This window comes from Thunnus albacares, chromosome 17 (genome assembly GCF_914725855.1).
Source record: "Thunnus albacares chromosome 17, fThuAlb1.1, whole genome shotgun sequence".
NCBI classification, from domain to species: domain Eukaryota; kingdom Metazoa; phylum Chordata; class Actinopteri; order Scombriformes; family Scombridae; genus Thunnus; species Thunnus albacares.
The window spans coordinates 3,788,581-3,801,673 of NC_058122.1; the positions used below are offsets into that span (position 1 = coordinate 3,788,581).

Genomic DNA, 13,093 nt, shown 5'->3' on the forward strand with positions numbered 1-13,093 from the left:
CGTGAGTCTATGAAGAAGACATTCTGGGAACCCAAATTTATGAAGACATTAGACAGTAATTTAAATTCCAGCAGTTTTTATTATAAAATATTGTTAATTCAGACCCTATCAACAGCCAATCACTTTGTCTTCATTGAGATTATTCACCAAAGAAAAATGGTGTGAAATAAGACTTCGGAAAAAGTACATTTTGAAATATAAAAAGTGCTGGAATTAACTCTGAAATGAGCTGCAATAAGCTCTTATTGTAGAAGAAAACAGGATGAAAACATTTCATAAAACTGAGCTGAGTTTGAAATGTAATTGCTATATTATATATTGTGTGTTCATTCATTAGATTATTCATTTCATAATGCCTTATTCATTTAATATCAAATACTCTGAGTAATATAATGGATAATAGAATGAATTCGAGACTATTGTGGATAAAGAACAAGCAGAACATGTTTTGTGAATTGTGGTCAAAATGATCATATTTATTAAAAAATATGAATATGCAAATACAGGTCCTGCCCACTCTTCAGTGGACGTTTCTGCAGCGAGGAGGTACAGAACAAGATGTCTCCATAGTCTTAACAGGCTTCCCCTCTCCTAACCTACAGTAGAGCACCTCATCCTGCATTGCTTTCACATTGTACACACTAAAGATGGACTCAGCTGAGATCCATTTGTTTCCTACAGAGTTGAGTAATAGAGACTGTGTGGAGTCGGATCGATGACTAATTACTGTTACTTTTCAGTCATTAGCCATCATTTCTCTGACTTATTTCACAGACTGCAGGAATCATCATCTCAAAAATAATTAAAAAAACCCTGACGCATCACTTTCTGAGCGGTGTGAATGAAGCCACCATATGAGTAGACTGCATAGTGTTGGTACTGTAGGGGGAAGATAGAAGCCACTTAAGACAAGAGAAACACACCATGGAGGCTCGGCCTTGCTCTCCAGACTTTCAACAAATGTGTGCAGGACTCAGAGAGTTCTGCCGCGCTCGGTTCATGGCTCAGGTTTGTACGAGGAAGGGGGATTTGTCCCTGGGGAGGCCGGTTCAGGGACTGAAGACTCCGGTGCCGGAGAGGGACTGGCTGCCGCCGCCGGCTCTTTCTGCACCAGCTCAGGCTCATCCTGGCCTGCCTGAGGCGGGTGGACCAGGACCCGGTCGATGAGACCGAAGTCCTGCGCCTCCATGGGGCTCATGTAGCGATCCCTTTCCATCACACTCTCTGAAATGCAGAGAGAAATTAGCATCCAGTATCCATCTTCACATAGCCAATAACCGCATTTCTCAAAATGAGCAATTCCTTTAATGTAAAGAATACTAATCAGTGCAGCTTTAAATAAAAATTCAGCTCTGGACTCTGTGACTGAAATAGTTTTTTTCGCACAGGAAAACAGATAAGCAGTTAGATAGATAAGACAGATAAACAGCTGTGCAAACCTACCGATGGTTTCCAGCGGTTGTCCCGTGTGTTTGGCGTAGATGTGGTTGATCTGTCTCTTCAGTTTAAGGATCTCCTCAGCCTGGATGGCGATGTCTGTGGCCTGACCCTGAACACACAGCACTCTGAATATTATCTCACTGTAACTTCGCTTTCCTCATTTTCAGACTTCATAATCACCCCATACTGGATTTAAGATCAGTATTAAAGGGCCTAAGGAGACTATGGGCTCCCTGCTGCCTTGTCATCTTACCCTGGCACCTCCTGAAGGCTGGTGGACCATGATGCGGGCGTTGGGCAGTGAATGCCTCATGCCTGTCGATCCCGCTGCCAGGAGCAAGCTGCCCATGCTGGCTGCCTGGCCAACACACCAGGTGGAGATGGGATTAAGGATATACTGCATGGTGTCGTAAATGGCCAGGCCTGCTGTCACCACACCGCCTAATGCAGGATTATTTTACCCAGAATATAAAAGAAAAAAATGGGCAAATTAATTCTTGTTATATTGTACTGCACAGCGTAAAACTGACATTTAAAACCCTGAAATGGAAAATAGAAGATCTTTTGTGCAAAATCTTACATTGGAATGTGTCAATGAAAAGTCAAATAATAACACACAGTACATTTGGCTTCATGAAAATAGAAAAATACTAAATCAAACATTCTTTTTCCAGTTTTCTTCTACATGTTTGGCATTACAAGAAGATATTCACTTTACTATCTGAAAAGAAATAAAGGCAACAGATCATCACATTTGAGGAGCTTGAAACACAGGAGTTTGGTCATTTTTGTTTGAGACTCAACGTTTGTTTTGGATCTTTGTCAGACATCAAATTCACAATACGAAACACATCTTTAAACCACAGTCACAGGATGTCACATAAAAAGAGGAAACCAAATCTCAAAACACCTGAGACAATTAGCACATCAATAACTGATGAAAACAATACAAACAAACATGTTGTTTTTGTCTATAGAAGATTAGAAGGGTAATCAAAACCAGTGATTTTTATCAATGGAAAAAAGTGGTTCAAAATGGAGATAGAGGAGGCAGATCAACCAATAACTAATCTTTTATAGAAAACTAAATGCAATTTCTTTCTTTCTATTTGAATGTTCTGGTTTCTGACATGCATCGTTTGTCTTATTTGCAGGATATTTATAATAGATGTGTCTACTCCCCCCCAGTCTAACTGTCAATTCTCCCTTTTCCTTCAGAAATGTACATTTCCTCATGTGCTTACCAGGGCTGTTGATGTACATGTGGATGGGTTTGTTGTTGCTTTCTGACTGAAGAAAGAGCAGCTGGGCAATAACCAGACTGGCTACGGAGTCATCAATCTGAGCACAGGAGGAGAGAGAGAGAATGTATATAAATGTATATGTGTATATATATATATATATATATATCTCAAAAGTTGTCTCTTGATCAATACAAACACTCAGCAGGACACTTACGGGACCCATTACACAAATGATCCTCTCTCTCAGGAGGCGAGAATAGATGTCATACGCTCGTTCTCCTCTCCCCTGGAAATAAAGAACAGGCAGAATGTTTTTATCTTAAAGAACACCAACGAGACCATTTTCTCTAATACAAAAAGCTCACCTTTACAGATAACCTGTGTGTGTAACCTGACCTCTAGTAGTGCTATGGAGCTCTTTTTATGAGTCTGTTCCAGTTTTTTTTTTTGTCTTGTGTGCACACACAAGGACACTAATGAACACGCATGTGCACATTGGTAACACTATATACTTCCCTGCCAGTGGTTTCACACTATTCCACTGATCTTCTATGTGTCAAGAAGCACAGTACTGCAGAGACTGCAAACTATTAGCACCATGTTTCCAGTCTCTGCAACTTGATTTTCATTGTCTAATGAAATAAGAATGTAAAAACATAGATACACTTGAGAAAATGTTCAGAAGAATAGATGAAAAACTAAAATATTAGTTTATTATAACATCCCTTTAAAATATCCTTTAAAGTGGTGGAGTTAGTTGATTTTGTCTCAATGTTTGGTGCACTTGCATGCTACATACAGCCTGTATACAGTGTGTACTAATATATTAATATGTTTTTGCATTTTTTATTTTACATGAAATCAACAGATTTTAGAGCTTCATTCTAACAGGAAATGATACAATATGTGTTTCCAGTATCTTTGTGCAGCTCTCTTACCACCATTCATAATCCTCATTTTTATTTTTGCTAGGTGTGAATAGACATCCATTTCCTGTGTACACTCTCAAAAATGAAGTGATTGTTAGTCTACATACTGACTCTTTGTCATTTTGTTTTATTTCACAACACACAAGATACTCACAACCTGCTCAACTGCAAGTCTCTGTGTGTGTGTGTAAAACTCATCCCTTCCTGGAGCATATCTCCCAGTAAAAATCTACCTCAGACCAGCACAGGCAAAAGAAGACTCACCGTCTGCTCCACAACTATGGGTATTAGAGGACTCCTCCATGCAGGACTGTGATGGATGGATCTGCTGTGTTTCAGTGTCAATCCTCCCATGTGCAGCACCCTCTGAAAGACACAGACAGGAAGACACATGCAGAAAAAACTCAAAACTTTACTCTAGTTTAAGTGCGTAAGTTGGTGAATGCCACAAATTTACTTCAATCATTCGTACGTGCAGCTTAAGAGCGAATCTGTTCATTGGTAGTTCTTTTTTTATTCTGAGGACAAATGTGATATCATCTCTTGTAATATGATGTGTTAAAGGATGGAACTACTGGTGCCAGAAAACTATTAAAACATTCATCCAAAACAAATGTATCCTATTACATAAAAAAGAAGATATAGTCTGTGGTTTCAATATCATTATTCCAGAAAAAAGTAATCTCGGTTGAAACGCTCTCTGTAATTCTTTAGAGGGACAGATGCCCTTCATACTATTAAAATGTGTCTCTTTGATATAGGTAGAGATAAATGGATTGCTCTTTATATAATAAATGAGTCCTTGTCAAACTGGGAGTAGATATCATTATTGTTTTGTCTATCTGGATACAGCTATTCTGTGAGACATGGCCTGATAAAATCATTTTAATAATTATTTGTTTAGCAGCAGGATACCTTGAATTGAAAGTGGAGCAAAGATGTGGAAGTACAGGTTGGTAATATATGTTGTTTCTTATATAGCTTATTATAGCTTTTAAATCTATTTTATTTGATTACATTTTCATCATTTTTATTTCTCGTGTGCATTAGTCTCAAATTATTCTTTTTTTCGGTTTTACTGTCTACACTTGTTTTGTTTTATTATTATCAGCATGTCAGTCACCTGTGAAGCACTTTGAACTGCACTAACCTATATGAAAAGGTGCTATACAAATAAAGTTTGATTGATTAATTGATACGGATTGTCACATATGGGTTAATCCAGGATTTACGCCTATTGAATCTTCCATTTAACTAGTTAAAGTCCATCTCAGACCGTCGACTTTAAACTCTCTGACTATGTTTTATGCTAGTTACTATAATGAGCTCTATGTAACTACACTTCAGCCTGTGACCATCATGGTCACAACATACAGCAACGAGCTTAACTGCTGCTGTCATGTTTTCCACGAGCAAAAGAAAAGCCTAACTTGTAGCTGGTTAAATGTGTTGTATGTTGGGGGAACACTGTGTCCTGTGTCTTTACATCAGTAGAGCCTTGACTGGTTTAGAGGTGATACTGGTTTGATGCATTGACGTAACGTTACACTTACACAAGCTACCAGCTAACAAGCTCCACACACACGACAAGCTGCAGTGATAACAGTAACTATATCTACATTTATCTGTATCAAACCAGTTTACGACGGTGTGACCCACATTGACAGTGGGGTTCAATGAAAACTGTTGCTAATACTCACTCGTAGCAGCATTTTGAAGTCTTGTAGGTTTAACTCCCCCTCAGTCTGACCCGCAGTTGTCCCGGAAGCGAGTTTATGTTTCCTAGGATGGCGACGGAAATTTCTGAGAGGACCCGCCCATACTCTGCCTCTGATTGGCTGACCCTGAACCAACCTAACAAACGAAGTTAACGAGTACTAGCCAATCAGAGACAGAGTAAGACAGGTCATTCCGTCGCCATCCTAGGAAAAAGAATTTGTGCACCGGAATCAATTCCTGCGTTACCTTTGAACTGCCTCTTCTTTGTAGGAAAAATACGCGCTTGGATTCAGTGTTTGTTTCATTAGCGCCCCCGTCTACTATGGCTCAAATTATATACAATGATAAATAAATAAGTAGCCAACGATAAACTACATTATTACGTGAGCAATTAGACCAGTCTCCTTCAAATATTGTATTGTACAATGGTACAATACAGTGGTAGAGCAGCCTGAGGTTTTCATATATTACCTAATCACGAATTGTAATAGGATATCAGAGTGTAAAAACACTCAGTTACAAGCAAAAATCCTGCATTCATAATCTTACTTTAATAAGAGTAGGCTACGTAGCTATTAGCAAAATGAAGGCAGACTTAAAGTGTCAAAGGTGAAAGTAGGTTAGTCATGATGAAGCAGAATGGCCTCTATCACTTTATTAGATTACATTTTATAGCCTAATGATTACTGATGCATTACTGTGGGCTATATGTAAGCAGCATTTTAACTTGTGACTGGCTGAGTTGTACAACTTTAAAACAGTTTATTCTCTGATTACAAACTGTCCTCATATTTTATAAATTCAATATGATTCTCTTGACTTATTAGTTCCCAGTTGGTTCCTACGGAGCCCAAAAATTGACCAAATGGGACAAAAGGTTATCAGACCAGTCAAAAAATATAACTGAAGACAGCAATAAATAATACTGTTAAATACATGTTTTACAGGCATAAAACAAGAAATAGTGTAAAAAGAAATGTAAAGTTTTATACTTAGAAATGGGAAATGTTGCTGACAGGGAATCGTACAGGGAATAGATACATGATAAAAATGTGTGCCAACATTAATAAATTAAGTTTTCATTTATTTTATACAATTATTAGTGGTAAAGGAAACCAATACATAATATTCACAATCCAGTAAGTGTTTAACTAAGAGCATTATGTTTCGATCTATTCAGTTCTATTTTTGTCTGATAACATTTTACTACATTTTGTCAGTTTCAGGGCTCCGTAGTTACCTCATGTTGTACTTACTCTACTATTTCTATAAAGCTATCATAAATTATTTATGGTGTGGTTAAGATTATATTTTAAAATCTCTACGCAGAAGAAATCCTTGAGATCTTTAAGTGGTAAAAAATGCAAAGTGGACACAATTTTGCAAAAATGTATTTAGGGACAATAATGACAAAGAATACAGTATATAAAATCCTCCACAGAACCACATTGCGCAAATGAGATATACAAAACAGCAAAAATACACAGTTATGTAAACTAAAAAGCATGAATTCTTTATAAAGTGGACAAAAATGTATAATTATAATATGAAGTTTCCCCCTGAACTCCTGCTGCTGCTTTGCAGCAACAGTGGATGAGATTTAAAAGAAGAAAGAATAACTGTTTAGTAAAGGAATTGTATTTTTGGTCTTTTAAACCTGCAGTATACATTTATGACACCATAGACCTTGCATGTTTTATTATTTTTTTTATACTCATCATTATTTCTTTAAATTATCGTGTGACTAACTAGACCACCTGGTTGTGCACAGAAGAGAAAATATTTATTTTAGTTGTTTAAGCAAACTTTTTTCTTACAAATACAAACCACAAACCTGTAGAAGGAAGCACATCGAGCTTCACTGAATGTTATAAAAGTCACACAATAACAATCAGTCATAGTCATAACATAGTTTTAGTCATACAATAACCAAATAGGATTTTGTGTATGATATTTTCATCTCATTCTTGTTTCATCTACTTAAAGGATTTCCTCACTAGTTGTCTTGTATTGCATATAAAGCTTTATTATTGCTATTTTTATTACTAGTCTTGCTCCCTTCTTCTTTCTCTCTCAACCCAACCGGTCAAGACAGATGGTCGCCCACCTGGAGTCTGGTTCTGCTTGAGATTTCCTTCAGTCAAAGGGGAGTTTTTCCTTGCTGCTGTCGCCAAGTGCTCGTTCTAGAGGGAATTGTTTGGTCTCTGTAAACTAAAGAGTACAGTGTTGACCTGCTGTATGTGAAAAGTGCCCTGAGATCACTTTTGTTATGATTTGGTGCTATATAAATAAAACTGAATTGAATTAAACATTTTAAGTAAACAAATAGAGAAGGTAATATTAGTGATGCGAGATAATCAAAAGTTAAATTAAATAATAAGATACCATAATGTCCACGCATGACCGTTGTCTCATCCTCACCACCTTGGCACATCATTTGCACCCCTGGTCTGATGCAACTGTTATATTGTTCTGAAGACTTGAATCTTACAAATGTCTTTCATTATTTTCATGAACTTTTAACAGACTGATTTGGATGGAGAATATTTATGTTGATATTGATGGAACATTTTGTCGTCCGCTGGGAATACTCTAGCACTGCATTTGGCGGTGGTGGAATGTAATTAAGCACATTCGTCAAGTACAAATTTGACGTACTTGTACTTTACTTGAGTATTTCCCTTTCAAACTACTTTCTACTCCACTACAGTTATTGTACTTTTTTACTACATTTCCTCGATAGGAAATGTAGTTTCCTTAGTTACTTAGTTACTAGTTCCTTTACAGATTAAGATTTTGCATAGGCTACAAAATATATCAAAAACTTATAAAATATATTGATATGTGAAGTGATATGTGCACCAGTAACAATAATCCACTCACATAGTAAATAATCCCAGGGGACCGTTTTTATGCATTATAAGTACTTTTACTTTTGATAGTTTAAGTAGCTAATAATACTTAGCCACATACATTTTTTCAATACAGATTTATTACTGTAATGAGTTGTTTTTGACAGTATAGGCTACCACAACTTCATAGAATTAACAAATACTGAAAAGCAATGAATATGTCCCATAAAGTGCGTGCGTGCATGCGTGTGTGTGTGTGTGTTTGGGTGGGGGGAGTAAAGGAAAAGACAGTGAATAGGCTTTTTATTTGGTAGGTTTTGACCGGAAGATGAGTTTTATTACAGCCTACAACTGAAACATCAGTGGAAGTATCTGCTCGGCTACTTCAGTCACTTTCTCTGATATCTGGACTCAGTCATGTCGAACAACGCCGCCCCAAACAGCAGTTTAGTCATCGCTCAGAAAGCAGTGAAGCAGCTTCGTCTAGAGGCCAGCGTCCGTCGGATAAAGGTATGTACATCACTCCGCAACACTTTATCCAACTGTACATCAAACCTCTCCTCTGCGCGTGACTCCCGCTCTGAGGCGCAACACGAGCTTTTAATGTAGCGCGAGCTGCAGCTAATTACTGTCAATCCATCAGCTGCCAATTACTCTCACTGTTCGCATTTTAAACGTTTTACAGCTTATCACTATGTAACAACAAGCAGCCTACACAATGTTTTGTTGTTTTTTTGTACAGAGCCTCCTAAATGTTTTGTAGCAATAAATGAAATTTATCTTCACATATTTCTACTTACTTAAAACGACTATAATCGATATTGTATAATAATAACGTTTCAAATGACATAATGTGAGAGTCGCTCGTAGTGAAGGACAAAAATTTAGCTATATAGAGTTTGAGCAGGCCTACAATGTATTGACTATGATTGTACAGTAGCTGTGTTACTGTACAGTTGTAAAGTTCAGGAAAATTGACTCTTCAGTTCCTGTTAAAACTAGACCAAGTGTTTGGGGCTAATGTGACTACAAACTACAGTAGCTTAAATTGAAAATGTGTTCAAACTCCCACATCCAGAAGAGCTCCAACCACTGACATTGAGTTTTATACTTAATTTTTACATTTTGGTTCATGTTATAAGTCACCCATATAACATGACATATACTGTAAGTTAGTTCATGTTATAAGTCACTGGAGAGCAATTCACTGAGTGTAATTTCCTGCTGTGCAGTGTAGTGCAGTGTGGTAGCAGACAGACTCTTCTCTGGTAGTGCAGCACAGTGATTGCTTTGTTGATTGTGCTGCTGTGTGACTGGTGTGATTGTTGGGCAGCTTCTTATTTTAGAACAGAAGTCTGACTAGTTTCAAGTGTGTGTCTGTGTTAACCGCACGAGCAGAAAACCGTAGGGGGAGTTCTCAGAATGAATAAATCACAGAAGGATTTCGCTCACTCACAAATTCATGCAGTTAGTAGCAGTCCAAAACAGAAATGTAAGAATAATCTTGACAATAATCTGCGATATTGTCAAGATGGTACAGTAAGACATGATGAAGGTTCAATACTGGGGTGTGATGCTAGGAAGTGTCTACCATATGCAGGACCATAACCAGACTTTTAAAGAAACAAAAGCAAAGAAATGGGTTTTTAAATATTAATATATGCAATCCAATACAAAAGCTCTGTATGACTTCTACTTTATTTTATCTGTCATGTATGTAAATGGTGGTGAACAAAAGAAACATCTTTCAATATAATGCAGTTCAGTCCACCACCACCCACTATGACCTCAATTATAAACATAAAGTTGAATTGTCACCTTTCTGACAGTCTATAAACATAAAGTTGAATTGTCACCTTTCTGACAGTCTATACAGTGTAATAAAAACAGAAAAAAAGAAAAATTATAATAGTGCAATGTTAAGTTTCTACATTTGTTGTCATAACATCACATTGTCTGGTAGCTTTGTCTCACAACAGAACTACTCTGGCAAACAGGAGGTAATACATTTGGATTTTTCCAGTTGGCTGAAATTGTAAAAATAAAACAACTATAAAAAAACATAGTTAACTGGAGCTATTGAAACTAAAACTCCATCAGATGTGAAGGAGAGAGCTTTCTGGGCATACTGTTTAATAGATTGCAGATATGACATCAATGAGTAATTAGAACCAGAGGTGTCAGAAAATGCATTGTTTTCTCACAGAGGCTCACAGATAGCAAAGTGTGTAGAATTGGCCTCATTGTCAGTAAATTAAAGGGGCACTCCATGGATTTTGTAAAGCACTTCTATAAAGTTAGGCAACTTGCAAAACAGATTTAAAAACCAATGGCAGCAGAGGCTGAGATATCCTGACTTTTAGTCCCTAATATTTGTCAAGCCCACAAAGCACTTATGGGATCCTACACTTCCCATAATGCAACTCGATAGTATCTTTCATTACCTTCATAACACTGAGGGCATCATCAGGGTTATTTAATATTTTGGTTACACCCTTTGATGCTGTTACAGAGTGCCAAAAGTGCCACAAAATTTCCTCCAGCTAATTTTTGGTGCTATTATTATTATAATAAAATCAGGGAGTGTACCTTTAAAGTGTATTCCCTTATTTCATTGTATTGCCCCCCAAATTTTATATAAATATATCAAAATGTCTACATAAATAACTAGGCATACCAGACTCATAATGTGCTCATGTGCAGTAAAATATGAAAAAACAAACAAAATATGAAAATATTCTTCTTCTAATTGGATAATAAATGTTGGTTGATAGGGTGAAAAAACTTGTTTGGAAGAAAGTTAAACTGTGCTGTTACTTTGAAGCATGTGATTTTTAAAATTGTGTTTCCCTATGAAATCTGTGTTAATGGCATCAGACATTTTTGAGAATACTCAGGTCTTCTTTGTCTTTTTTTGGACAGTATAATGGTGCAAGTACATGTCAATTCACTTGGAAGACTTATCACAGACACTGCCCCCTCTTAACCAAATGATGTGATTTATTGGATATTACACAGGTTTCTCAGGCTGCTGCTGAACTGAAGACCTTCTGTTTGCAAAATGCTCACAAAGACCCTCTCCTCACCGGAGTGCCCTCCAGCGATAACCCATTCAGGCCTCCCAAGTCATGTGTCCTCCTCTGAGGTGTGTGAGAGTATAGCTCTCTTCTGTTTGCTCAAATGTATCATTTTATTAATATTCTTAAATACATTTTCAATGGTACCTCTTGCATCTGCCAAACAATGAACCTGCTGTTTGGTAGAGCACAAGATGCATCCCTTCAAGCTAAATTTTTGTTTTCTTTTTCTTTTTAGGGTTGTGAAAGAGTGCAAAACACTCATCAACAGACTCCTGATCATTCCGATTTCTGTCATGTGTCTCACTGGCACTGAAGATAAAGAAACCCAGACCCAACACACATGCACACGTACACACACACACACACACACACACACACACACACACACACACACTGGAGCAGCTGAGGAATGATGTCAACAATTTCAGTTGATAAAATGTGCTAAATGTATCGTACTTATTTTGATATGGTGTGTGTTTGCAGCTGAAAGATGTTTCCTGTGCGTTTATTATGCAACCACTGGTTTCATGTTACACTCTGTTCAAGGTTGAGAGGTCTATACCATGGCAGATTTATACAATAAGCCTTAATGTACAGGATTTTTACTTTTTTTTTTTTTTTAACAAACACCGACTACATTAACCACACCAAACTTCGCTGATGAAAAAAATGATTTAACTTGATACAAATAGCAGAGGAATTGTGTTAAAATGACACTTTAGTTTAGTTAGAATTCCAAGATTTCTCAGTGTTCTGTTTTTTCAAGATGTCATAATCTCATGTCATGTAAACATAGCAGCATACACTAAGCATTGCTTGATCTGAAATTGATCAAAACACTTGTGTTTGAAACATAAAGTTGCATTGAACAACTGCTAGCTAGCAAACTGACATTGCCATGTACCACTAAGGAAATCTCCAGGGTGTCCATATTCTTTGAATGGAACATGGCATAAATAAATATGCAAGTACTTACAATCACAAACTGACAGTTAGGTGTGGAGAGAACCTCATGATGTGGACTTTTGATATGTTTGACTGAAAAAGACATTTTTTCTTAACGGGAAACCTTGATTATTGTTACATTTGTATGTATTTAATACAGTAAAACAATTCACATTGTCATCCTGCCAGCTGTTGACCATCATGGTTACTCATAGCTTTGCTTGCATCTGTAGCAAACTGTTGCTAATTGATGCTACTGTATGTATAATGTTTTAACACATTAAATTATTACCAAAATCATTTCCTGCCTTTGTTATATTGTGATGTTTTCTTTGTCGATATTGGGAAGTGGTTGTACAGTATATATGTATCTATGGTGAATATGTTATACACTAATAGAGTTTAGATTTTTTTCTCATGTTTTATGGAACTCAAAAATAGTTTTCTTCTTGTTCCTTCAGTTGGATGTTTGAGCTTCACTGTGCAGAATGATGTATGTGCAGAGTTTGTTTTTACATTCATTTGCTGAAAGTGGAAAGTTACTCTGTGCTCATTGAAAATCTAAGTTAAATGGGTGTACCTACCAGCATGATATGTGACATCACAAATAGTTTGGATACGATCCTGGTCCAATATTCAACTTACAGTGTGATGTGGAAACTTGGAGCCTCCAGTGCATAAACACTGAGAATGGACTTTACAGTGAAGTAGGAGACATCTTGTGTCCAGCAGGAAAACTTTATAAATCAACAATATTTGCATATTTATAGAATCTGGATGAGATGCCTTAACTTTTTTTTGTGGAAAAACCATATTAGACATGAATTATTATTCAAAGTAGAGCATTTTATATACATCTTAAAGCATGTCTGGAGGGCATCTTT

At 36.8% G+C, this 13,093-nt stretch overlaps 2 protein-coding genes across 2 annotated transcripts; one reads left to right on the forward strand and one right to left on the reverse strand.

Annotated features, from left to right (window-relative positions):
* Positions 1-455: 455 nt before the first annotated feature.
* LOC122967067 (caseinolytic mitochondrial matrix peptidase proteolytic subunit) lies at positions 456-5,418 on the reverse strand. Its single transcript, XM_044331480.1, has 7 exons — positions 5,314-5,418; positions 3,878-3,979; positions 2,899-2,970; positions 2,685-2,781; positions 1,694-1,881; positions 1,444-1,549; positions 456-1,224 (listed from the first exon to the last, which is right to left on the reverse strand). The coding sequence occupies exons 1-7, from the start codon at positions 5,323-5,325 to the stop codon at positions 998-1,000; spliced, it is 804 nt and encodes a 267-aa protein (XP_044187415.1). The 5' UTR covers positions 5,326-5,418; the 3' UTR covers positions 456-997.
* A 3,035-nt stretch (positions 5,419-8,453) lies between these two features.
* On the forward strand, positions 8,454-12,509 carry si:dkey-204f11.64 (uncharacterized protein LOC100537752 homolog). The gene is made up of 3 exons (XM_044331485.1): positions 8,454-8,694; positions 11,203-11,329; positions 11,500-12,509. Exons 1-2 carry the CDS (start codon positions 8,602-8,604, stop codon positions 11,326-11,328), a joined length of 219 nt encoding a protein of 72 aa, XP_044187420.1. The 5' UTR covers positions 8,454-8,601; the 3' UTR covers position 11,329; positions 11,500-12,509.
* The last annotated feature ends 584 nt before the right edge of the window (positions 12,510-13,093 follow it).